This window comes from Saccopteryx leptura, chromosome 1, assembly GCF_036850995.1.
Source record: "Saccopteryx leptura isolate mSacLep1 chromosome 1, mSacLep1_pri_phased_curated, whole genome shotgun sequence".
Lineage (NCBI taxonomy): Eukaryota > Metazoa > Chordata > Mammalia > Chiroptera > Emballonuridae > Saccopteryx > Saccopteryx leptura.
Window position 1 is genome coordinate 212615212 of NC_089503.1, and position 26937 is coordinate 212642148.

Sequence of the window (26937 nt, forward strand, 5' to 3'; positions counted from 1 at the left end):
TTCCATCAGTGAAATAAGAGCCGTGCCAAAGGAGAAGCTGGAGAGACATTTTGACTGTTTTTTTTTTCTTTCTTTCTTAAATGAGAAGCCAGGAGGCAGAGAGACAGACTTCCACATGTTCCCTGACCAGAATCCACCTGGCAAGGCCCCTAGGGCAGGGGTCAAACTCGCGGCCCGCGGGCCGCATGCGGCCCGCTGAACAATTTTGTGCAGCCCGCAATTTTGTGCGGCCCGCAGACTAATCCACGAAGTTCAAAATATTTTGGATAAAATTAAGTAAGCCTAGGGGCCTACTTGTATTTTTCATTTCTCTAGCATCCTAGCTAGATATTAGCTTAGTTAACAGCAGTTGTGATGCGAACTACAGTTTCTGGTCATTTTGTGACACTGAGTAAACTGCATGTACGATTGTGCTTGTTGTACTGATTTTTTTTTGTTTTCAACTGCAGTGAGAAAAGTGTTGCGTAACAGTTGCCTTTTGTAGACCTAGTGCGGCCCGCCAAACGGCTGTGATCTTGCTCTGCGGCCCACATGCTGAGTTGAGTTTGAGACCCCTGCCCTAGGGGGTGATGCTCTGTCTGTCTGGGGCCATCGCTCCATTGCTTGGCAACTGAGCTATTTCAGCACCTGAGGCAAGGCCATGGAGCCATCCTCAGCACCCAGGGCCAACTTGCTCCAGCTGAGCCATGGTTGTGGGAGAGGAGAAGATGAGAGAGAGAAGGGAAAGGGGGAGGGAGGTGGAGAAGCAGATGGTCGCTTCTCATGTGTGCCCTGACCAGGAATCGAACCCAGGACTTCTACACACTGGGCCAATGCTCTACCACTGAGCCAACTGGCCAGGGCCAACTGTTTCGTTTTTGTTTTCTAATTTATTAGGATGGCATGGTTCACCAAACCATATAGGTTTCAAGAGTACAACTCAATAAAATACCATCTACACACCACATCTCTTTCCCCTACCATTCCAGCCCCAATCTGGCTATTGTTACCCTGTTGTCTGTATCTGTGTTATGTAAACATGGCTTTTGGCTAATCCTTTCACCTTTTTTCTCCCAGTCTCCTCACTTCCTCAGTTGTCATTTTGACTTTTTTATGAAATAAAATGTTGTGCAGATTTCTTTCCATTGGCAGGAGTGATATTGATTTCTGGAGATAGCAGTGTTGGCTGAATTGAAGATCCTAGCTAGGCTCATGCTAGTTTTATATCTCAATACACTGACAAGTACAACCTAAGAAGGAGGTAATCAAGTAAGATTCTAGATCAGCACTGTCCAACAGAAAAGGAACGCAAGCCACACATAGAATTGTCAACTTTCTGGTAGTCTACTTTTAAAAGACAAAATTAAAAAGATGAAATTAACTTTAATGCTACACTTTAATGCAATATATCAAAAATGTCATGTCATTTGTAAATCAATATAAAATAACTAATTGTTAATATAAAACTATTTTTGAGTAGTCTCTAAATCTGTTACCCACACCTAGTAGAGACAAGTTTGGACCAGATACATTTCAAATGCTCTACAACCACACTAGACTATGAACTGAACAGCACAGCTCTAGGCATGAGAGATTTGGGCTTTAAAAATCCAGTCATTGAAACTAGGTTGGCAAAGAGCCTTTTCTATTAAAAAAGCCAGATGGCTGCTTAGGTCTCCACTATAAAATAATCTATAATTCTATTTTCATAACATAATAGGGGTAAAAGTACAGTTACGAAGCGAATGCAAAAAACAAAAAGTGACATTATTTTTGTAACGCTTGATGCAATAAAATTTTTAGAGGAGGGAAGACAGAGAGACAGATTCCTGCATGTACCCTGACTGGATCCACCCTGCAACCCCATCGAGGGGCCAATGCTTGAATACAAGCTATTTTTAGCACCTGAGGCTCACATGCTCAGACCAATCGAGCTATCTTCAGCACCCAGGGATATGCTCAAACCAATCGAGCTTCCAGCTGCAAAAGGGGAAGAGGGAGAGTAAAGGTGTGTGAAGCGAAGGGGGGTGTAGAGAGAAACAGATGGTTTCTTCTCCTGTGTGCCCTGACTGGGAATCAAACCTGGGACTTCCACATACCAGGCTGATGCGCTGTCTACTGAGCCACCAGCCAGGGCCTTGATGCTATGAAGTTTTACTTCTCATTTTTACTGAAGAATCCAAGGACCAAATATTCCATGCACAGGAATATGACTTTAACATGTACAGAAGCCATACTCACTGTATGTACTCAGCAGTCCTTCATACTGGACTACCAATCCCACTGTGTGAAGCTGCTGCAGGAAGCCGGGGTCATGCCAACTCGTGTGTAATTTGATGATGAAACCACACACCAGTCCAGCAAGCTGAAAAGGAAATCATTGAAGAAATGGATGGGGGTCAGCAAACTTTAATTTAAAAATATTGAAGACTTCTGAGGCATCAGAGATTTAATTAAGAATTTTCAAGGACAGATAAAAAACTCTGTCTATCTGTGTTGAAACCAGTTGACAGTCTTTGACCAGGTAAGGCCTGGGGCAGACAGCACTGTGAGAGCGGAATGAGGCTGGGCTCTGCCGTCAGGCTGTCGTGTCTACAGATCCTGTCCCTACCATTTCTTGTGGTGAAAAAATAACAAGCTATTTAACACTTACAAATACTGTCATTGTAAAACTATTTTTGTGCACGTGTAGCACAGAGACAAGAGTACTCATCTCGTAGAGTCAATGAAAAGACTCAGTGAAGAAATGTGTATCAGTCAGAAGATAGTGCCTGACATATAGCTCCATTTGTCACTGGGCCATCCATGAAATTGTAGAGGACAGGGACAGTTTGGCTAAAATATCCCCTTTGCCTGGAATGTTTAGAAGAGAGGCCTCTGTCTCTCTCCCTCATGTCTGTCTATAAAATTCAATCATGGGGCGGAGGGAGGAGAGGAGAAGGAAGGCCCCCCGCATGGCCACTGTGATGGAGGCTGGCTGGCCTTGGGGTCCTGGAATCAGGTTGGGTATAGGCAAAGGAGGTGGTCCTGTCAAACCTCCTGTTCAAGCCTCCCTTCCGGCAAATTCACTTTATAAACAAAAAGAGAGATCATCATGAGGCCCGACCTGGGATTCATGAGGGAGCTGGATAAGTAGCGATTGCTGCAGACAGACCTTGTCTCCGGTCCTAGCTGGCCACCCGCAGTGCAAGGCAGCTGTCCCCTTCCTTCTGCTGTGCCCTCTGCGGAGACCCCAAGGCACAACACGATGACAGCATGGCTACCCCTTCCTTTCCCAGACTCTGCTCCGTGAAATAGAAGGGACTGTATGTTTCAGCAGCGTGGCCACCTCTTTACAGACAAACACTGACGTCTTATCAACTGTTTCCATGCACTTTTTTGCTTCATGTTTATTACAAATAAGAGAATCCAGGTACCAAACCTGTCAGGAAAGGGTCCCTTTAAAAATTAAACTGCCCAGGGAAGACCTCTGCCTTCACCAAGGATAGCAGTGAACCACCCACCGCTGTGCGGGGCTTGCAACACGGGGACCCACCGCTTGGCTGAAGACGACGTCCCTTCTCAGGGTCAGCAGGAGACACTGGGGCAAGCTGTAGGCGAGCTCCTGAAGGAGCACAAAGGTCAGGGACTGCCGGGCTCGGTTCACCACCTCCTCCATGCCGTCCTTCAGGGTGAGGATGAGGGGGTACAACTGCTCATACCAGTCCTCTGCGAGGAGAGAGGGGTGCAAACACAGCGGGATAGATGACGGAAGGTTTGGCAAGATTTTTTTTCAGTCGACTTGCACATATTTTTAAGGATTCATAAAGATTAGATCTAAAGATCTTCAATTGAAATCCTGCCTCTGAACTCCAGAAGTCCATACCCAGCCACCCATGGACTTCTTTGCTTGGGTGTATTTAACACGTTCACCATGGCACCTCTTTTCATCTGTGCTCATCTGTAATCTGTGCACTGCCTTTATGTTAGTGGACGGTGCCACCAGACTCTTCCCATGCTGGAAACACAAGCCTTCCCGGACTTCTGCAGTCCTCACCTTTACTGGGTTGTTGAATTCATTTTCCTATTGTAATAACCCATCCAACAGTGTCCTTCCCCCTGGCCTCTGCCGTCAGCACCATCAGCACCGTCAGCACGCATAACTTCCCTGGATCCCTCTCTCTCCCGCCCCCTAACTAACCTCCCTCCCTCCAGCTCCACTGCACTCCCATGCTCCCTTAACCGCACTGCCAGAGGCAGCTTGCTCTTCAGATTGAATCCCACCCCATCACTCACTACTCCAGCTTCCTTCCTTAGAATATGTTTCCAATATGAAAGCATTCAGGATAAAGTCCAAATGCATAAAAGATCCTCTGTATTTGACCTCTGCCTCCTTGTCTGGTCTCAGTTCTCAGAACTTCTTCACTTGCAGTTTTAAGTTCCAGTGAAAAAAGCAACACGCTTCCCCAGACCTGTCCTTCTCTTTCATCTCCGTGTCTCTGCAGAATCTTGTCTCCAGTCCTGGTACAACTTCCTTCTGCTTATCATCCTGACAAACACTTGATCTTATCTGCAGACTCCACTCAGGATTTTTCTCTCCTGGGATAGCCCCCTAACAAGCAACAGTAACATAACACAGTTTGGATTGAGTTCACCTCCTTTCTTGACCATAACTCCTTTCCCTCACTGTTCTAGAATTATCTATACACTGTTGCTCAGCAAGAAAGGGAGCCTTCTGAGGACAAGGGATTTATGGTTTAATCATTGAATTTCGAGAACCTGGCATAGTGTCTAACATATAACAGGTTTTCAATCAATTTTTTTTATTATTAAGTGAGAGACGGGGAGGCAGAGAGATAGATTCCTGCATGTGCCCTGCCCATAATTCACCTGGCAAGCCCCCTACTGGGTGATACTCTGACCATCAGGGGCTGCTGATCTGTTGCTCAGCAACTGAGGTATTTTAGCACCTGAGGCAAGGCCATGGGTGCCATCTTCAATGCCCAGGGCCAATTTGCTTGAACCATTTGAGCCATGGCTTGGAAGATGAAAAGAGAGAGAGGGAGAGAGAAGGGGGAGGGGTGGAGAAGCAGTTGGGCACTTCTCCTGTGTGCCCTGACCAGGAACCGAACCTGGGACTTCCACTCACTGAGCCGATGCTCTACCGTTGAGCCAACCGGCCAGTGCTCAATCAGTTTTAATTGAATGAGTTAAGTTACAAAAAAGTATAAAGAAAGTCTTTTAACATAAAGACAAGTGTGAGGAAACCATATTTTTTACAATATTTGCAATTTGAGAGTAGGTTTTTCTTCAAACCAAGATACCAAATTGGAAGCTCTCTATTTTTGGTTTGTCTTGATTTCTAATACGTTCCAATTATAAAATTATGACTTTGGCATATGATAGAGATATGATTTTCAGTGCGCTACAAGATCAAAACCCTGACAAATGTCAAATACATATTACAAATTTTGGACTGGACTGTGACATTCCATTAAAATATAAATAAATTAACAGTATGACAGATACAATTTAAAGAACTGAGTGCATCCTGAAAAATTAATTATGGACCAGGATCTAAAATTATATGAATTTCTCAGCACAGAAGTCTGAGCTTTGTCATGAGTGATGTCAGTGGTCAGTATCTAGGTAAGACCTTGGAAGAGTTATAAGGAACAACAAAAAGAATCATAATCTCTATTGTACCATGTCTACTGTCACTTTTATATTTTACGTTGTGGTATTATAAACTAAATGCAATAAATCAAAATGATTGGAAGGGTAATTAGTAACCTCAACTTCATAAAAATATGTGCTCTTGTTAATAGTCTATGTAAATGCCAATGTGATTTTATGATGAAAAGTACATCAGGAACACTGGGAGTTACTGAAACTATTGTACAGTTACATGCTATACTATAGATAAAAAACACTAGTGAAAGAGGAATTCAACAAAGGCCTAGTAAGTTTGTAATCATTTAATAATGAACTCACTTTTGTGCAGCTTATAATAAAATATGAACAAAGGTTCCATTTAAACAAGCATTGGTTATCTACCGATTCTCATATCATTACTACATATAAAAAGGCAAATGGAGGGATGTCACTTTGTTTCAGAATAAAAGACCTATCAATAGACACCAAGAAAGAATACTTTATATTCCTAGTTTTTCAAATTATATCCTTTTACCTCCTACTCTTTTATTTTCGCTCCCAATATGAATGTGTAGACCAACACACGCACACACAAAGAAAACAAATATTTCAATAAATGGACCCAGATATTGATCTTAAAGGATAACAGACTACAAGCCAATGTTTTGTGTGTAGTTGGAGAGATCAGTTAAGAATTCTCACAGGTAAACTAAAGCTTGAGCAGCAGGTGGCGCTGCTTTCTTAGGCTGAAGTAGAAGCACTTCTCCACTTCTTTCAAATAACTGACTCAAACTTCTCTGTACATGTGCATAGTTCCCAACCAGCATTTATATACTATTTAGGCATCTCGCATCACACTGTCTTTGCCAAATGGTCAAAGACTTGGTCATGTGGGTGATAGGCTCTTTCTAGATGGAAAATGGAATTCTGACTTGTGTCCCCCTCATCCCCCTTGTTAGATACCAGGTGACAGCTCAAATTAAATATGGCTGCTGGTTTTATTTTTCAAAGATCTTTGAATGAGGAATCATCACAGATTTCTTCATTAGCATCGGGATAATTTTCTTTATTCATTTCTAAGCCTATCCTTGCACTTATCTGACCAGCTGATTCTTAATAATAAACTGCAATCAGATAGTAAAACCAAAAAAGGTCTAATTTTTAGTCCTACTAGTTTAAAGTGAAAACCAGGAACAAATAAAAATAAATACGCTGATATTCTAAACATAGGGGTAGTGTTAGGTACTTGTCTGATACTAACAGTATTCCAGTGTCTACCTTTACTGTTATTATATACATTTTTATGGCTAAAATTTAAGGAAAATAAGTTCTTGAGCAAGGTGCAATGTCTTTTTTAAAAAAAATTCTCCATTGATTTGAGCAAGAGAGAGGAAGAGAAAGAGAGAGGGACAGGGAGAGAAATAGAAAGAGAAGCATCAACTCCTTGTTTCACTTAGCGGTTCCATTTAATTGTGCATTTACTGATTGCTTCTCATCAGCGCACTGACCGGGGTCAAACATGTGACTACCGGCACACCAAGTTTATGTTTTATCCAGTGAGTAACCCAGCCAGGGCTGCAAGGTAGAACGTCTTAAAAATAGTAGTAAGCTTCTTATATAGAAGCAAATGAGAGCTAAGATACATCTATTTTGTTGTTGTTGTTTCTAGAAAAGAGACAGAGTTCAGTGGATTAAAAAAAACTGCACTGGCATAGGCAAACTGCAGTGACTCTGGGTCTTGTCCCTGGTAGTATTCACTCAGCGGGAATCTCGGGTTCTGAAATATCACAGTGGGGATGACGGGCCAAAGAAAGGCCGAGGTCAGTTCCTAAATGGCCTTTTTGCTCCAGGGAGCAGTCCCCATCACTCTCACAAAGGGACAGCAAATGCTTACGTTTCCTCCTGAAAAATATGTTCTGGGCAAAGGAAAAAGCTGCAGTCTTTGACAGTCTGGAGACTGTTGTCACTCTCCCCAGCCTTTGCGTCTCTCCATACATCACATGTGACCTCTCGTTTACACTGTCATTGTGGTAAAGCCATTTCCTAATAGGGACGAAGATGGTCTTCATTCTGCACTATTCAAAGTAGGAAACTCTGAGATGTACCCATCCACTATCCTGAGTGTAGTTTCTTCAAGTTTCAACCAAGAGTTTACACACACACACACACACACACACACACACACACACACACACACACAATATATCCAGTGAAGCTCGTTGTTGCACAAACACCACTCCGGTAGCTAATGGGACCAGTTGGCACTTAGGTGACCACATTTCTGATTCCAGCCCCTGGGCTCTTTTCAGGCACAGAGGAAGAGACAAAAGAAGCACATGATAGGGCCTGTATAAAACCTTGCGGAAACTCCTTTGCCCCGAGTCCAGCGAGCAGAGTCCTTCCTCAGGAAAACAAGTGTGTGTGGCTTAGCTGGGCATTTCCGGAGCTTTGTGGAGTGTGCAGGCAGCTGTCCAAGCGGAGTCTGCTTCCCGGTCGTCCCCTGGGTCCCATGGCGGATTCCAGCGGAGCTTACTGGGGGGTCAGAGGCCTGCCGGCTGCCCCGCGCCTCCTCCATGCACCATCTACTTCCAGTCCGGGATGCTCAGGTCCTCTGAGCCCAGGGGCACTGATGTTACTCGGGAGAAAAATAAAAGAGCCAACTACTGACCGACGGTAGCAGGGTGTAATGCCATCTTTCCAATTGCTGAGCCGTTTTCGTCTCAGGGGCTTGTTCTTCTTTGCTCATTTAAAATAATTAACTCCACACAAGCTTGTGGCCATTGTTATTTTGTGTTATCACAACTTTTCAGACATTGAGAAAAAAGAGAGGCTAGAAGATCACATGCCCATTAAACTCCATGCAAAAGATGGAGAAGACATGAGCCCAGCTTGGAGGGCTGATGAACTGTGACGCCAGGCCTTCAAGGAGGGAGATGAAACTGAACGGAGCCCAAACCCCCAGCCACCAGGGCTTTGATATAATGCCCACATCTCAGGGAGCACAGAACAATGGCAGTGGGCTCATGGTCAGGGGCTGGAGGTAAGGGATAGTGGCGCCCCTGCACACAGAGTCCTTGCTGCTTCCCAAGGGCCCGTGTCCCACACCAATCCCGATGTGGCAGCCTTTGTGACCTCTAAGAGAAGACCCTGCCTTTCAGGTACAGTTTACAACATGAGCACAATCCCTGGAGGGGGCAATTCGTGATAAGGCTTCCTCTCCAGACACCTCACGGCTAAATTCCTTGGTCTATGTATAACATCCACGGCCCACTTGGGTCACAGAACGTGCTCATGGGAGGCCTCCAGCTGTCCGGACATACCCTGGGGTTCTGGAGCACAGAGGGTCGGCTAATCCAGACAACAGGGAAAGAAAACCACCTGTGGAGGCCCAGCTGCCTAGAGAGTCCTCCCTGGTCACTCAGACACCCTCCTCCAAGTTCTCCTCATCTCTTGCCCATCCCTTAGTGTCCACCTCCTGGCTTTGGTGCAGGAATTTTAAAATCGAGGTGCATATAGCTTTCGTTAACAAATGCTAACCTATCCTCCCTATATGACTTTCTCTCCCTTTTTCCACCGCCACCATGAGAAATATACTCGTTACTGTTAGACACATAGAACTTCTTGGCCGAGGTCCTATGGGTGATGCTACTATTTACAATACATGGCCCCAGCCCGCGAGGAGGTTAAACTGTAGAAGAGAAGGAAAGAGGTGTAAAGTAATGCCTACAATATCCGGGAGGATGGTTAGTGCTATGATAGATGAGACAGTGACAAAACATGTCTGGAAGAGGGAAGGGTTCAGAGATGAGAGAGCACCTCTTTGTCACACTCTTCACTGAACAGCTGAAGAAATGTCCTAGGTGGAGGGTGTTCTGGGAAGCTGATGGTCTGCAGGGAGTGAGCACCCAAAACTGGGGCTTTGTAGGAACTGAGTCTGGGAGGGGTGCCTGGTGTGAAGATGACAAATGCCATAAACAGATGCCATAAACCGGAGGGGCCGCAGAGGCACTAGATGGGAGGCAGGGAGGGGTTGAGATGACTCAAGGACTTGGAAAAGGCTGAATAAAGTAGAGGTAAATGTTGAGCCTGAAGCTATGGGAAAAAATAAAAAGAAAGACTAGGTGGACAGTCACCATAGTAGGAGTAGGGATAGGGGACGTAGGGGTGGGGGAGAATGGGGAAGGTATGGAGTATGTGTGAGCAGAGGACCAAAAGGTAAGACACAAGACCAAATCTAGAAACAACAGGTCTCGAGCAGGGCAAACGGAGACAAGCTGTCTGGTAACCCTGGGAGTTATGCTGACCCTTCCTGTGCCTCTGCCTCAGGGCAGTCTGAAAGGCACCAAGGGTATTCACACAGAGGACACGCATACATCTTAAATGCACTCATCCTGTGTCCACTGAACTGTGATCCAAGTAAGTGACTGATCAGGACACCTTCCAGATGTATTAAAAAGTGAGTATACTGTCCCACTCGAGACAAAGAGCTTGCTATAAGAAGAACAAAGGCAACCTTTTCTCATGTCAAGGGAGTCCTGTTTGTTTAAACCCCGCCAGCCCGAGAACACAGTGTCATGAACTTTCCAGTCTTGCTTTTAGAAAAATAGCAAAGGAAATGCATCAACTGATATCCTGGTTCAACTTCTTATTTTGTAGCACAAAGTTGAAAACCTTAAGTAAATTCTGCTAAAACAGTTTCCAAGAACTAAATCCATTCATCAAAGAAGCTCTGTATTTGGTGCAGGATGACGTTTGAATGGGGGTCTATGCTGGACCTGGAGGAGTCACCCATCCACACGCATTGGGCTTATTTTGCCCTTTGGCCTTAAGGAAACTATAACTTCAGGACTAGGCCCTATAAACATGCCGAGGATTTAAGAATAAGCTGAATAGGTCAGAGGTCACTGACCAACCTGAAATCACTAAGACATATGCATCAGAGAGCTCTTATCGTTTTGTCCAGTAACTAAGATAGAGAAGAGACGGGTAGTGATATGATACTAAGTTGAGGTAGGGCTCGTTGAGCACAGGCATCCAGGGGAGGCAAGAGGAGATGCATTTTATCCTGAAGTGAATGAACTAGATGAGTTCAGTTGTTTTTCTTAGCAAAGTTGAAGGCGAGTGAAGTAGAGTGAACCATTTTTCAAAAGAAATACTTCTATAAACACAACAAAGCCTCATGTAAATAGATTAACCTACAAGTGCCGAGTAAGTAGGCAAGTAACCAAACATAATGTATACAGTACCATTTCTTTTTTTTTATTATTCTTTCTTTTTTGTATTTTTTTCTGAAGTTGGAAATGGGGAGGCAGTCAGACAGACTCCCGCATGTGCCCGACCGGGATCCACCCAGCACGCCCACCAGGGGTCGACGCTTTGCCCATCTGGGGCATTGCTCTGCTGCAACCATAGCCATTCTAGTGCCTGAGGCAGAGGCCAAGGAGCCATCCTCAGCGCCCGGGCTAACTTTGCTCCAATGGAGCCTTGGCTGAGGGAGGGGAAGAGAGAGACAGAGAGGAAGGAGAGGGGGAGGGGTGGAGAAGCAGATGGGCGCTTCTCCTGTGTGCCCTGGCCGGGAATCGAACCCGGGACTCCCGCATGCCAGGCCGATGCTCTACCACTGAGCCAACCAGCCAGGGCCCCATTTCTTATTCCACTCTATGATCAGCTGCCCCAAACTCCCGGATGGGGAGATATGAATCTGTATTCTCTCCCTATCCCAGTTTCTCTGTGTGAACATCATCAGATTTAGAAAAAAGTTCAGTAGCTTTTCAAGTGTAATTATGAATACAGGGCGATACCTCTGCCTAAGGGACAACTTCATAGTAAGTTTGAGACATACGTACAGGATGGGTTTTCATAAAGTTATCCCAAAATGTCACAAATTTGTGTCTGATTAAACAACACTTTGTTAAAAGGGTAATAGCAAAATATTCTGTAGAGAGAAAGATTAGAGACGCTTCTTCCTGGGAAGAACAGACCAGTGCAGACTGGTGGTTAACAGGGCAGGCTATCAACTAAGAATGCAAGGGCCAGAAGCCAAGCTCTTTCTCACAAAATTCTAAATATTCATGTAGTTCAGAAATATTAATATTTAAGTTCTTTGATGAAAATAATGTTCTTTGCTTATAATTTTACAAAATAAAACAGATTTGTTATATATTATAAACCCACTAAAATAAATTGTTTAATGTTGAGAATAAGTTCTGGAATATAATGATTTTCCTGCAGGTATGTGTAAATATGCCCATGTACTGAAGACATCCACTTAATAATATCAAGAAAATCTGCCCAAAGAAAATAAATAAGCCATGGAGATGTAGTGAACAGAGAAAGAAATATAGGTAATAACATTTTAATAACTTTGCACAGTGACAGATGGTTATTAGACTTTGTGTGGTGATCACATCGTAGGGTATATAAATGATGAATCATTTTGTCATATACCTGAAATGAATATAATATTGTACCCCAACTCTACTTGAATTAAAAAAAAAACCTGCCAAAACATTTCTTGTCAGGGTTTATAGCTGGGTACATTAGAAAGGAGTACTCAGTGACCTAGGTATTTGGTCTTTCCCACAGTGCATTTCATGATAGTCTTCTGGAGACAGGGAGATACAGGCTGTGCAATGAGCTGAACGGATAAATACATAGGAAGTTGAACACACATTCCCAAAGAGTAGTGATTAACAAGTATTATTTCAAAGCATAGAGGGTTTTTTTAGTGATGTTCCTCAAAGATCTGTATTTATCTCTATTTTCCCATCATTTTTATCCATTACTTCTGTGATTTGCCAGAAAATATTTATAAAATGTGAATAAAATAAACCTGGGTAGGACAGTAGATATGATGGATGAAAAAAATAGGTATTTATTAGACTGTACTCAAAAGTGTATTATACTGCAGTCATGGGTTTAGACATCAATCTTTTCAGTAGAATTGAGATAGACTGTGTCTTAATCTCCTTGTACCTCTATATTTCACAATTTTTAACACATAGTGGTGCTTAAAGATTACTTGAATCTTGAGAAGCCTGAAAGATAGGTCACATTTAGCAAGGTTTATGGATATCAATGGAATTTGTTGTAAAATATGGCTGTCAAAGCAGCTAATGTGAACTAAGCTATCATTAATAGGATAGCATCTAAAAATAAGAAGGTGGTCCTAACTGCGTCACTCTGTGTTCCATGCTATTCCTTTGAAAAATGACCAAAAGTGGCAATTCAAAACTAAATATGTTTCTCATGAAAATTCAATCTGTACACTTATGTGTATGCATCTTCCTGTGTATACACTATCCTCCTGTCCAAAGTTTAAAATATACAGATATAGGCCCTGGCCGATTGGCTCAGTAGTAGAGCATTATTGGCCTAGCCTGTGGAAGTCCTGGGTTCAATTTCCAGTCAGGGCACACAGGAGTAGCAATCATCTAATTCTTGTCCCTCCCCCTCCCCCTTCTGTCCCTCTCTCTTCCCTTCTCACAACCATGGCTTGATTGGTTCTAGTACATTGGCCCCAGGTGCTGAGGATGGCTCCATGGAGCCTTTACCTCAGGTGCTAAAAATAACTCAGTTGTGAGCATGGCCTCAGATGGGCAGAGCATTGGCCCCAGATCGGGGTCACCAGGTGGATCGTGGTCCGGGCACATGTGGAAGCCTGTTTACACCCTCCTAACTTAAATTAAATATATATATATATTTTTTTTTTCCTTCACAAAGATGGATATAGATATATATGGATATAGCTATAAACAACAAAAAAGACATGATGATTTCTCTACAATATGTTAGGTGATAATAAGGGGAAAAGGAAGTAAATTGGTTCTGTTTGTGGCAAAGGATTAGATCTAAGTATGAGTAAAATTAAAAGAAATGTATTTTGATCAACAGCTGGAGTCTTCTATTCTAGAAAATAAAAGGTTTTCTATCAGTGGAGATGTGTGTCACAGGTTAAGGAAAAATTGGCAGATACTGTAGGTAAGCTTCTTAACATAATTTAGAAGGTTTATTATATAATCTTTTTTTTTTATTCAGTGAGAAGAAGGGAGGCAGAGAGACAGACTCCTGCATGAGCCCCTCACAAGATCCACCCGGTGAGACCAGTAGGGGGCGATGCTCTGCTCATCTGGAGTGTTACTCTGTTGCTCAGCAACTGAGCTCTTCTTAGTGCCTGAGGCAGAGGTCATGGAACCATCCTCAGTGCCTGGGGCCAACTCTCTCCAACTGAGCCATGGCTGCAGGAAAGGGAAAGAAAGAGAGAGAGAGAGAAAAGAGAGAGGGGTGGAGAAGCAGATGAGTGCCTCCCTATGTGCCCTGACTGGGAATCAAAACTGGGACATCCACATACCAGCTTGTCACTTTACCCCTGAGCCAACCTGCCAGGGCCACAGAATCTTTAAGGGCACATCTCTAAGATTCTAATATTTTCTGATTTTATCCTTGAGTCGTCAATTTATTATGAAAGTGAAGTCATTTGGTATTATGCATACAGTTGATGCTTACAGTATGTTTAAGAGTACAAAAAATAAAAGGTCAATTTTGTTCATAAAGAAAATATATAAAGACATATAAGCCATGAACCACTGGACCAGTTACTCTACTATTTGTGTTCAGAACAGTAGAAAAGGTTCTACTTCTTTCTGCACCATTTGTATTAATCCTGGAAAAACCTGTATGGAGTAAGGTATATTATAAATCCTGGATCTAAAACAAACAAAAAACCTTAGACACCACAGATGTAAAACATTATTAAATACACACTATAAAAGGAAATTCTGCAACTTGAAAAAAAAATAGTTGCAGGAGAGAGAGAAACATAAAACATAGATGGAAGCAGCAACAATTCGGAAGACGGCTGTTTAACCACATTACATATACACCAGAAACAAACACTAATTACAGCTGAAATGTAAAAACAAAGGATGGTGATGAAGAAATAAAAACCGACTGTCACGGGGTTGACTTACCCTACAAGATTTCAAAATGTATCCCAATATAAAATATAAATGAACAGAATGAAAATTCCAGAAACTGATTAAAAATAAAAGTATTTAATCCATAAAGAAAACAACAGAAGAAAACCTATACAACATGAGGAAACAATGAACTAGTAAGTGATGTAACAGATGCCCATCAGTCTGTAGCATATCATACATTCCAATCAATTGTAGATGACTCGAGTCATCCACTGACTTAATTCATTAATTAATTATAAAAAGAAAAGAATTAAGTGGCTTTTCCATCTGAGTTATTGGTTTGGATAATTTGGGGCTGTTGGAGAAATCAATCTTATTATCATAAATCATACTTTGAAATATATTATTAACTCATATAATGTCAAATTTCACAATTAACTAGAACAACAATATGACATTTTTTATCTAAAGGCGTATGAAATCAGTGAAAATATTTATGGCTAGGAAGACTGTAGTTCAAAGCAGATACTGCTAGTGAGAGTAACCTGTTGTTAAAGAGAACCACCGGAATGCTCCTACCCACCTAAATGTTGGTTTTAAATGCTCGTCTCCAATAAAAGACACCAGGGTTGCTTAGTAATGGCTGAACCAAGGGAGACGGGGCAGGGAAAAGACACATGAGCCTAGAGAAGCTCATGTGTCAGCAGTAAAGCAGTGAATTAAAAAATAAGAAAGTAAGAAAAAAAGAGAGTAAACAGCCTGTGGTGGGAAGTGTCTGAAAGCCACTGAAACCAACCTGGGAGGGCTCCCAAGAGCTAACTCTAGAACATTCGAGCCCAGAATAAATAATAATAGTATTGGATTATAAACCAAAGAATAAAGTCACTATTCATGAAACCACACTGATATAAAGAAATAATTGTATAAATAAGTACCCGGGAGAGAACGGATAACTTTCTCCACTCCTGGCAATCTAACATGGAAAGACTTAGATGTTCAAAGATGCTTATTATGTGTTAATTGCACAATTTAATTATATACCTAAAATGACAGTTTATTTTTTGATAAGTTAGTCAGGAAATATTCAGAATATAATGATATGCAGAATAGCAAGAAGGACATCTGTAATTATAATGTGTATGCCAATTTGATTACAACGTATGTGTGCATATGTGTATAAACATAGGACATGCTTAATATAAGTGTGTCTGATTGAAATTAAAAGAACCTTACATAATCCCATTTGGGGTGTTTTTTTTTTGCACATTTTCTAAATTATTATTTTTCTAATAAAAATTTAAAATTCAGGTAAATTGGGGCATGTATCATCAGTGACTGTATATCTCAAATATCTCTGTCGGAAATAGTTTGGGGCTATTATAAGTAAATGAATAAGTTAGGTTATGCATTTGCTTTATATTACTTCAAAATATAGATTCCAAAATAACTTAGAAACGGCTCCACTGTTAATCAAGTGATGGAAGATTGATGTTTCATATAATTAAACTCCTGATGAAAATGTGAGTAATGAAAAATCAGGAAAACAAATTGGAAAAACACACATTTAATTATATAAGCAACCATATTTTTCATGTAACTCTTTTTCTTAAAGAAAAAAGAAAAGCAGACTGCAAGAGAAAAGGGTGGGTGGCACTGTTTATTGTCCCTAAGCACGTAAGATGTCCTGCCAAAGGTCTGGGCAACACCAATAGCACTTGTATACCATGAACAAAAACACAGGTGTTTGTCTCGATTTTTGCTGTCAAAATTAATCACATTAGCAAAAAGATTTGAACAAAAGAAGCCATTTATAGAGACACAACCATAGTTAAAAATTTGATTATTATATTTGCTAGACAATCTTGTAATAAGCCATACATTTGAAATTATTTATCTCTATACCTGCCTATCTACATATGTTCCCACATATGTATGCATATATATGCATGTGTGTGTATGATTGTTTACATAAAAATCTAGACTTACTAATTTGTCTTTCGAAGAATACACAAGCAAATCGTTCTTACAAGGATTCAAACCTTCTTATATCTTTTTGAAATAATTCACAAAAACTATTTTTTGGAATAAGGCAAAAAGTATTTTATCTATCACATGGCATTCTTTCAGGAACCATTACGAGATACTGTGTCCTGATATTTCTCAAAGTTTCTAAGAGTTTTAAGATCAGATGCTTGTTTTGCTTTCTAATAAAATTTTGGAGGAATGCATAAAAGTAGATTAAACTGTGTCAGATTCTTCAAAAGAAAACACTGTTCTTTCTTCAAGAAGGTTGTTATGTAGCAAAAGGGGGAAAAAAAAGAGCACTGCAAGCAGTTCTGAAAACACAACTGAGATGCAATTTGATAAATGGCCTTCCATCATCCAAGCCAGAGCGGTGGAAAAGCAGCCTATCGGCACTTTCATCAAAGGCACTATTGAGTCCTCTTTTTCTATCTCATTTTATCATGACTTTCTCATTTTGTTTACTCAGGCAATGTTTGGGGGAAATAAAAAGAGATCCCTTACCCCTTGGCTGAGTTACACTGGAGTCCGCGGCAGAAGGGTCCTTTTCTCCATCTTCGCTGCCACCGGGGCCCTCACTGCCCCCATCCCTTTCGATCAGCTTATCCACCATGGCAATAATGCAGTTCAGGCTCTTCCCCAGGTTGGCCCACACCCTATCCTGAAAAGAGCATGAGTATCAATACACATTTTTATTGCACAAACAAGGTAAGATGAGTTTTTGACTCATCAAATCTGGTGAGTCGGTTTGGAGAAACAAGTAGAGAAGCAAGCAATCATAGAGTGAGTGACTGACTAGTTCTGACATTCCCATTCAATTGGCCAGACTATGGATAGACAAGGAATCCATTTTCTCTTAATAAAGCAAGACTGAGGTGTTATAAAGCTTTTTTACTTAGTTATTTTCCTCTGTCATGAAGCAATGATAAACTACCATACAATATTAGTCCAGAATTGAGTGCAAAGTATGAAATTTAAACTGGATGTATCTATTTTTCTTATCAATACTTACTAAGAAAGCAAAGACATGCCAATATGTTTAAAGAACGCCCACCACTTGCATTAGAAATTCTTGTTTTTCTTTTTCTTCTGATAATATATGCATAGAGTTTACCACTTTAACAATTTTAAATGCCCAGTTCAGTGGCATTCAGTACACTCACATTCTTGTGTGACATCACCACCATTCATCTCCAGAACTTCTTCATCTTCCCCAACTGAAACTTTGTCCCTCGAAACATGGACTCCTTCTTCCCTCCTTCAGCCCCTGCCAACTATCATTCTCCTTTCTGGGTCCATGAATTTGACTACTCTAGGAAATGGGAGTTCTGCAAGTGTGGTCTCCGGCTAGTGGGAATACATCCTGCTATTGAGGGAAGAGTGGAGAGAGGATTGCTCTTAATTTCCCAGACCAGCTTTATATGTGAGATAAACTGTCAGCTCTCTTTCTGTTGCCCATGGTGAGAGGAACTTAGCATTTTGATAAAAATAAAACGAGCAGGATTGCGTGCTTCCTTTTGGATGTAAAGGAATACAAGGCATAGATCAGCTGAACTTAATCACATTTCTGAAGAGTCTGAACAGAAGATAATTTGAGAGGATAATCTTACATTTTATATCTATATGTTACTTTTCTTCCTTTACGGTTACCTCAAGTTAAAGGATTCTACCAATAGAAAAAGTAACCTTTATAGCCACTAGAAGGATCTTTACTGGCATGATTAGCAGAGTGAAGCATGTTCATTGACCAAGACCAACAACCATACAATAAAGGGTTCTGTGGGAAACAGCAGAAACACATTTAAGTCATTAAATGCTTTAAGGACACATGAGCCGGGAGGGTGCTGGTTGGGGGCGAGAAATTGAGCACTTGTAATACACAGTTTGTGCATGAGCAGATATTTTATTGAAGTCCCACGCGGCAGCATGTCCTGAGTAGACTCATTTTATTCTTTATCTTTTGGGGAGGAGATCCTGCCTTGCTGATCGTGAGAGAGGTCTGAACTTTGCTGGTCATGCTTCCTTCTATTTTATGGCTTCTACAAAGTGGACTATAGTTATTGATTTGATTTGTACTTCTGTCTCTAATAACTGACTATGAATTATTTGGGAGCTGTATCCTCAATATATTGCACAGGACCTGGGAGAAAGGCAGAGGGAGTTGGAGGGAACAAATGAGGGGAGGGGAGAGAGATGACTTTAACCCAGAGATACCCCGAGGGTGCCAAGTCAACAAAGAACTAGCCGTAATATGTATTTCATTCTGAGTCAGGTGCTGATCTTGGTTCTTCTGTATTTCTGGGTTACGACCTAAGCTCACATAAAAGTCAAACTCAGTAGCAATAGATGCAAAAATCTGACTGATGTAGCAGTAAGTAGTCAGGGGCATATGGCACCTGGCAGAGAGCCACACGGACAGGGACCAGGGTGCTGGCTCAGCACGCCACACATTTCTGATCTTGAAAACATCAAGAGAAATCCTGACTGATTTGGATCAGTGGTTAACTTAAAAGAAAAGTTGGCACTGCTTAAACAATCAACTTTTATAGGTCCAATTTTTTGATCAGCAAGAATGTGAAGACTAAAGCAGAGCTGGCATGGGGTCCGAGGTAGCCCTGTCATATCTGTACCTCCATGCCTACTTGTCACTGGCAATTTCTGAGGACTCTGACTAGTACTGGCCAGGGGACTAACAAGGCCAACTGCCATCTTCAAAAAGAAGCTTCAGTCTTGGCAGGGCAGCTCAGTTGGTTAGAGTATCATCCCAATGTGCCAAGGGTCCAGTCCGATCCCGTCAGGGCACATACAGGAGTCAATCAATAAATGCATAAATGAGTGGAACAACAAATCGATGTTTCTCTCTCTCTCCCTCTCTCTCTCTTCCCCCTTCTCTCCCTCCCTCTCTAAAATCAATCAATAAAAAAAATTTTAAATGAAGCTTCAGTTTATCCTTGATTGAAAGCAATTTTGTACTAAACTGGCTAACTCAACGTTGCAAACCTTTGTTCTTACAATAGCTTGATAGCCCTTTTCTCTAATCTCAGTATAACAGGACTGTTAGATAAAAGGAGTTACAGTTAAAATACTCTAGGGCAGTGGTCCCTACCCCCCGGGCTATGGACCGGTACTGGTCCGTGGGCCATTTGGTACCTGTCCACAGAGAAAGAATAAATAACTTACATTATTTCCGATTTATTTATATTTAAGTCTGAACGATGTTTTATTTTTTAAAAATGACCAGATTCCCTCTGTTACATCCGTCTAAGACTCACTCTTGATGCTTGTCTCGGTCACGTGATACATTTATCCGTCCCACCCTAAAGGCCGGTCCGTGAAAATATTTTCTGACATTAAGCCGGTCTGTGGCCCAAAAAAGGTTGGGGACCACTGCTCTAGGGAAAACACTGGCACCCGTATGGCCCAGCTATGTAATACACAACCACCAGCACACACACATCATGTATACCAAAAATAGCCAGGCACATAACATCCATCAGAATTAAATGAGATTTCCCAACCTTTGCTTCCTGTTGAACCTCCTGCTTAACTTTACCTATTAACTTATGCAAAAAATCCCTGATCTTCCTTTCTAACAACCAAACTGCTGGCTTCATCCTGAAATTTAGTCCCAACCACACAGTGGATTCAGATAACCAGCTGCTATTTCTCCAGAATTGACCTCTCCATAGTCCCCGGTTTGGACCTATATATCAGCTATCACACAAACAGGCATAAGCACAAGTGCCACATATATCTTCATTAATCACCATGCTCACGCCATCACTCCTCTGGCCAGAAGCAGGCTAAGTACTGCAATGTGTCTCCATTCTGCTCTCAGCCTATGAGCACTTCTCTAGTTGAGTCAACCTAGAAAATTCTCCTTATTTCTCATTAGTCTTCAAAATGAAAACTTCATCTAGATTGGTCATCTTGCTATCCTAGCAACATGCTGTTAAACAGCTTAATAGATATTTTCTGAGCACTGCTATATACTTGCTCAGTGCTGAACACGGGAGACATGGAGGACACCTTGGAAGAACTAATATTTCTATCTGGACACATGCTGATTTTGATGCCTAGAACACCATTTCTTCTCTCTTCCATCAATTCGAATACTAACCCTTTCAAGTCTCACCATCTCTAAGAACCATTTGTGTTAATTCCCTCTGCTTAATGCATTTTTTTTCTTTCTAAAAGACAGTGGGTTCATGGAGAAAAATGATCATTATTTATTAATCCTTTTATTCTCAGATGATAAAAGAATGAATGAATGAATGAATGAAGAGCTATATTTTTTCATTGTCTCTAACCTTCATATAACTTCTCTCTGAATCATTGCAACATTTTTAATATGTATCACACGACCACCTCTCTTCTGGGGATCTATCTCAATATCTCTGCTTGTTTTATGAGTGCTGGCCATTCACTTGAATTAGACAATATGGTTGTTGAGGTCAGAATTCACATTTTATATTTAATATGTTTTCCCACAAGGATCTATAGCATTGCTGTGCACCACTGATGTTTAGTTAACATCTGTTGATTGGCTGAATAACCTGCTATTTAGAAATAAAAAGTAATTGAGATACAAGTATAGGAGGTATTACTACATCTTCATATTAGAGTTAGAACAAAACTATAACTCATAAGCTGAGTTCACCTGATAAATGCCACATCATGCTAAAGCATTCAATTCAGTATAAATATTAAATAAAACATTTGTTTAATAAAAAATCCACTGATTGGTTAAAGTTTTAAATTTTAAATTGGTATTTGGATGTTCTTTGTACACCACTAGATAGTTGTACTAGTTGAATTATATGACATTATCAGTCAGTGTGGTATATACAATCAATTTCCAGGATTGATTAACAAAAAACAACTGAATGTACCCCAATATATCAATAGTCTGCCTATATACACCTCAGCATTTCTTTTAACAATTCATTAAATTGTGAGAATTCAACAACTTTTATTTATGGAATAATGTCTGACTATTCACATTAAAATTCATTAAAGTTTAAGGGCACTTGATTTAAATGTCATTATAAATTTTTTAAGTGTGTGTATGCAAGTCTGCATATTTATTACACATGGGCACTTTAAAATATCTGACACTGAACCAGGCATTGTACAAATTAGGAAAATATCTAAGGGAGATGATACAATCCAACATAAAGCCACAGGAAAATCTCCATTCCATTAACAAAAATAAAATATTTGCTAAAAATACTGGTTTGAGTTGGATGATGAACTGCTGACTCAGCAAATCTATCCAATCACTTATTCCTGACTCAGCAAATCATCCAATCACTTATTCCTACATTCACTCTGAAAAAATACATTGCACTGGTATGGACAAAACACTGCATTAGGTGCTACAAAACAGAGGACTGAAGGTGAACGTATTAACGGCATGTAGGAAAATCTAAAATTTGGCAGAGTGTCATGAATATGCATGCCCATAAAGATCTCATTTGGGGCTGCTCTTCTTTAATAGAACATTTGTGCATTTTAATGGACAGTCATGAACTTTCCTTAATCACCTTGTGTGGACTTTAATATCAAATAAGTATTCAAAGCACATTTCTCCTCGATGAAATGGACTGGAGAAGTTCAGGAATGTTCCCATCCATCAAAAAAACAGATGATAGGACACACTCGGTGGCCATATAGGGAACTGGCCTAATTTTCCATCTTTGCCTGCCCTTTCTGTTGGGTAGAGTGGATGCTGTCACTGTCACTTTTTCATTACAAGGTAACAGACCAGACAACCCTAGTAAGTGTGACTTTGGAATGAAAAAAGAAAAGGGTTCTGGGACAATGGAAAAATAGTTGCTTCCACTCATATTTGCTGGGAAAATCTAAAATTATTTCTGTGTAACTAGGACCTTTGTAATAGGCATATGAATAATCAAATGAGGTTAAAATTGCCACTACTGGCTTTCTAGAAGTTTCCAGAGGCCTTAGTGCACCGTGTTCTTAGCTTTGCCATCTTTGATGTCTGTGTTCATCTAGAATTTTACCACTTCCTACGGTTGGTGATACTTTGAAGATGACTTAAATAGTCACCTCGGAGGTGATAATGCAACCAGAAAAGATGCACTAAGGGGTGAGGACATAACTGAGTATTTTAGAGAGAAACAAAACCCTTGAAATAATTCATGAATTCTAGTGGAGAAAAAGTTACCTGACAGAGTGCAGAGTTATCTTAAATTTAAATATTCTGTGTTTCAAAATAAAAAGGTAAACAAGAACAGTAACTTGTGGGCAAATTTTAACGTCATTAATTTACTCTCCAAATGAGTATTGAGCACCTTTTTATGTGCAAGTGCTCTGCTAATTGTGGAGCTACAACAGCAAAAATGACATTGTCTTCACCCTTTAGAAGTTTATAAAGTTCATGAACACATGGAAGAAACAGACATATAAACAACTGATTATAATTCAGTGTTCATGAGGCTGAGTGACCACGGGATATAAGAATAATGCTTTATTATACAAAATGTTTGGAGCTGAATGCATATATGAATGTGTGTGTGTGTGTGTGTGTGTGCGCGCGCACGCACGCTTACTGTCTGTCTACCTATATCATAAATTTTGGAAATAAATGGCCATAATTTAGTGAACTTTTTACTCATTTAGGTAACTAAACTATCAGGTGTTGCTTTAGAAGTTAAATCATAGGCTAGTGTCTAGTTGGCTACAAGAATTAATTACCTCTAAAAAAATGAGAATGATTGATTTACTTCTTATTAAGATCAGGTCAATGGTTCCACAAAGTATATTTCTAGCCAGTCAGAGAACTGAACAGAATCTCTTCTGAAAATCAATTTGCATAGGTATCTCTGTGTATGTATGGTCTGAATGACATTCCCTAGAGGTAATTTCTAGGATGAAGACATAAACTGGCAAGAGATGCTGAGAATACAAATCACTGCAGATTGCTTGTAGAGGTATCTGGCAAAATGTGTTAGTCCTCAACAGTTAGTAATGTTTTGCATTGCTATCTGTGATCTCTGCTACCAATTATAGTAATATAAATAGCTCTATCAATCCTTCTGACAAGGTTAAGCATTCATATTTGTTCTAGACAAATTAAAATTAAAGAAAGCTGTAATATCAAATGAACTGTGAGATGTTGATAAAAAAATATATCCGAAACTGGTTTGTGTAAATCTTATTTCAAAATGCAACCTTTGGGAGTATTGAGTTACAGAAAAACCACATTTTTTTCAGGTTATAAATGGGCTTTATTATCAGGATGCTTGACATAAATATTACTGTGAATCTGTGCTATTGTTTCTATACCCCATAAATAATTGAAAAATTACTATGTATTAATGTGGATCATCTATGGTGTTCATGTGACATAAACACATTTTACCTTAATAAGGCATAGCAAATGTTCCCTTAGCTTAAGAATAGAACTAAAATTTGAAATTTGATTTACATTTACAACACGAAGAAGGGAATTAATTAGGTAATTTGAATGCTAAAATGTCTGATACAGAAGTATAGTTCAACTAAAAATAGGTTTGGGATATAGCTAAATAATAAGAATTGCTCTCTATTCTGCTCTTTGCTAGAATGAATCTGAATATAAAGGTTCAGAAGTTTATCTTTTTTTAAACAATTTTTTGAATAAGTGTAGGTAGATTTAACCCCAAGCCCATCGGTGGAGTAATATTGAAGTAAAATCACAGTGTTACAGAGAATAGTATAATTACAGAAAGCCACAAAACTGGGTCAACTTAATACTTTGGTTGGATGACATGCTTTCATATTTTGGACAAACTAATCTTGGAATCCCAGCTGTTGGAAGCATCTGTTGTAGAAATGTCAGAAAGAAAAGCAGTAATGTCATCTTTTCCAGCTATAAAATGAAGAATGCTATATTAGCCTATTTCTTTGCACAATGTCATAAAATCTCAATATTCCTTTGAAATTTAATTTTTTACCACAGTTTCAAGAAAATCAGTCTTTAAAACACTCAATCATTAATAAGTAAAATCAAACAAATAACAGACATTTTTTGACCAGTGATCATTTTAGTTTCAATCTCTTCCATGTTGACTAAATAATTATTACCTAGATCTATGTCATCAGTTTTGCCAACAAAACAAGTTGAAAAGAGGCAGCTTCACACTGATTTAGAACTAACAGAGATTCTTTCTCATGACCTCAAAAAGAAAGATTTTTACATGCATCAGCAGAGTAAAATTCAGGAGTTACTTACTAACGTATTTAACTTTCAAAAAAAGTATTATAGGAAGCTAAAATGCAGTTGTTCATGTTAGGGAATAGTTAAAAATATAGTCACTACAGGAGAATAAATAAAGCAAACAGGTTATTTAAAATGGAGCTGTTGTAATCTTAGGTCTAAATCTAAACCAATGTAAGTGATTAAAGAATATTTTCATATGATATCACAAAAACCCAATTAAAATAATTTAAAACACTTAATTGATTCAGGAAGTTGACTAGATTTTTAATCAGTGCTGAAACTTTTCTAACACCTAATTAACTAGAAGAGTGATACACAATATTGTTTCCAATTCATTTAATAGCACAATCTTCAAAGGCATTTTCAATTAGCTGTATTTTCTTTGAATTTACACAATTTCTCAAAGTTAGATAAGGCTTTGGAAGCAATGGTAAATGGTTACAACTTTGGAGAATTTTCTTCTGTTTTTTAAAGTGATTTCCATTTCTTGACAAAGGAATCCTTTAAATAGAAAGTGGTTAACAATAAGAATGCTATCTAACAATCAGACCTGGTTATTGGTGACAGACAGAGTAAACTTACATTAGGAAGAGGAGTAACTTTTCTGAGTGGGAAAGACTTTCCTAGTAATTGTGGTAAATTTAGGCAAAGCATGTATATGCTTTCTAATACCAATGGGTTCCGGAGGAAATTCAGAAATTATACAAAGGGAAATGAAGAGGAAGATACATAGCTTCATTATTACTCTACTGTTCTGCCTATGAAGGAAACCAAGAGAACATAAGCTGAGAATATACTACTGAACCGACTGGAAGAAAAAATCAGGGAGAATTTTTCCTAGCAGCAAGGCTACTGAAGTAGTCCCCAGAGAATGATGAAGGGTGAGCTAGCAACCATGCAGACTCCTACTGCAGCCTTGGCTGCTAATAATCTCCTCTGCCCACTTTCTTTGGTGTGCATCTGGAACTTGAACCACTCTCCTCAGTCCATCCTTCCTGTACCCTTCTCTTTGTACATGATTCTACTTTAAGGATAAACCAAACCATCCAGGTTAATACACAATATACAAAAAACTCATACAACTCAGTAGAAAAACAATATGCAGAGGAACGGGACAGGCATTTTTCCAAAGAAGACATGAAGATGGCCAACAGCACATGAAAAGGTTTTTGTTTCCCTAACAATCAGAGAAATGCAAATCAAAACCATGACCAGGTATCACCTCATGTCAGTATGGCTCTCATGAAAAAAAGACAAAAGATAACAAGTGTTGACAAGGATGTGGAAAAAAGAGAACGCTCCTGTACTAACGGTGGAAATGCAAATTGGTGTAGCCACTATGAAAAGCAGTATAGAGTTCCTCAAAAAATTAAAAACAACACTGCCAGATGATTCAGTGATTCCTCTTCTTGGTATTTATACAAAGAAAACAAAAAGTATTAATTCAAAATGAAACATGCACCCCCATGCTCACTGGTGCATTATTTACAATAGCCGGAATATGGGAAAAAATTGAAGTGTCCACTGACAGATAAATGGATAAGAAAATGTGGTACATATACACAATGAAATGTTATTCAACCATAAAAAAAAGAAAATCCAGCCGTTTACTATGAGGGCCATATGCCAAGTAAAATAAGTTACAGAGATAAATACCATATGATCTTACTTCTCTGTGGAATCTAAAAGGAAAAAAAAGCTCATAGAAACAGAAAACAGATTGGGGTTTGCAGAGGTGGAGGAGAGGGATATGGAAAGTGAGTAATGGTGGTCAAAAGGTGAAAACTTCTGGTAGTAAGATGCCTGAGTTCTGGGAGTGCCATGTGCAGCATGGTGACTATATTAATACTGTAATTATTTACTTAAAGTTGCTAAAAGAGTAGATCTTAAAAAGTTCTCATCACAAGAATAAAGTATGTCACTATGTGAATGGCGACGGTTAACTAAGTTTATTGTGGTAATTATTTCCCAGTATATATGTATAATCAAATCATTATGTTGTACATCTTAAGCTAATACAATTTACATGTCAATCACTATCAATAAAATGGAAAAAACAGTTTAAACAAACCAACAAAAAGAAAGCACCCAGGCCCACTCACCCTCCCTGAAGACGCAGCAGAAGAATGAGTTCTGCCTGGGACTGCCCTCCCCCTG

The 26937-nt window shown here is 39.8% G+C and overlaps 1 protein-coding gene across 14 annotated transcripts in view; it reads right to left on the minus strand.

Moving 5' to 3' along the window:
- INPP4B (inositol polyphosphate-4-phosphatase type II B) overlaps window positions 1-26937 on the minus strand; it is a 611130-nt gene that overhangs the window by 64863 nt on the left and 519330 nt on the right. For all 14 annotated transcript variants that reach the window (XM_066385755.1, XM_066385735.1, XM_066385716.1 and 11 more), the window contains 3 exons: window positions 17058-17214; window positions 3515-3687; window positions 2221-2344 (listed from right to left, as the gene is read on the minus strand). In XM_066385755.1, the coding sequence (XP_066241852.1) occupies window positions 2221-2344; window positions 3515-3687; window positions 17058-17214 (454 nt within the window). The remainder of the gene's footprint in view (window positions 1-2220; window positions 2345-3514; window positions 3688-17057; window positions 17215-26937) is intronic.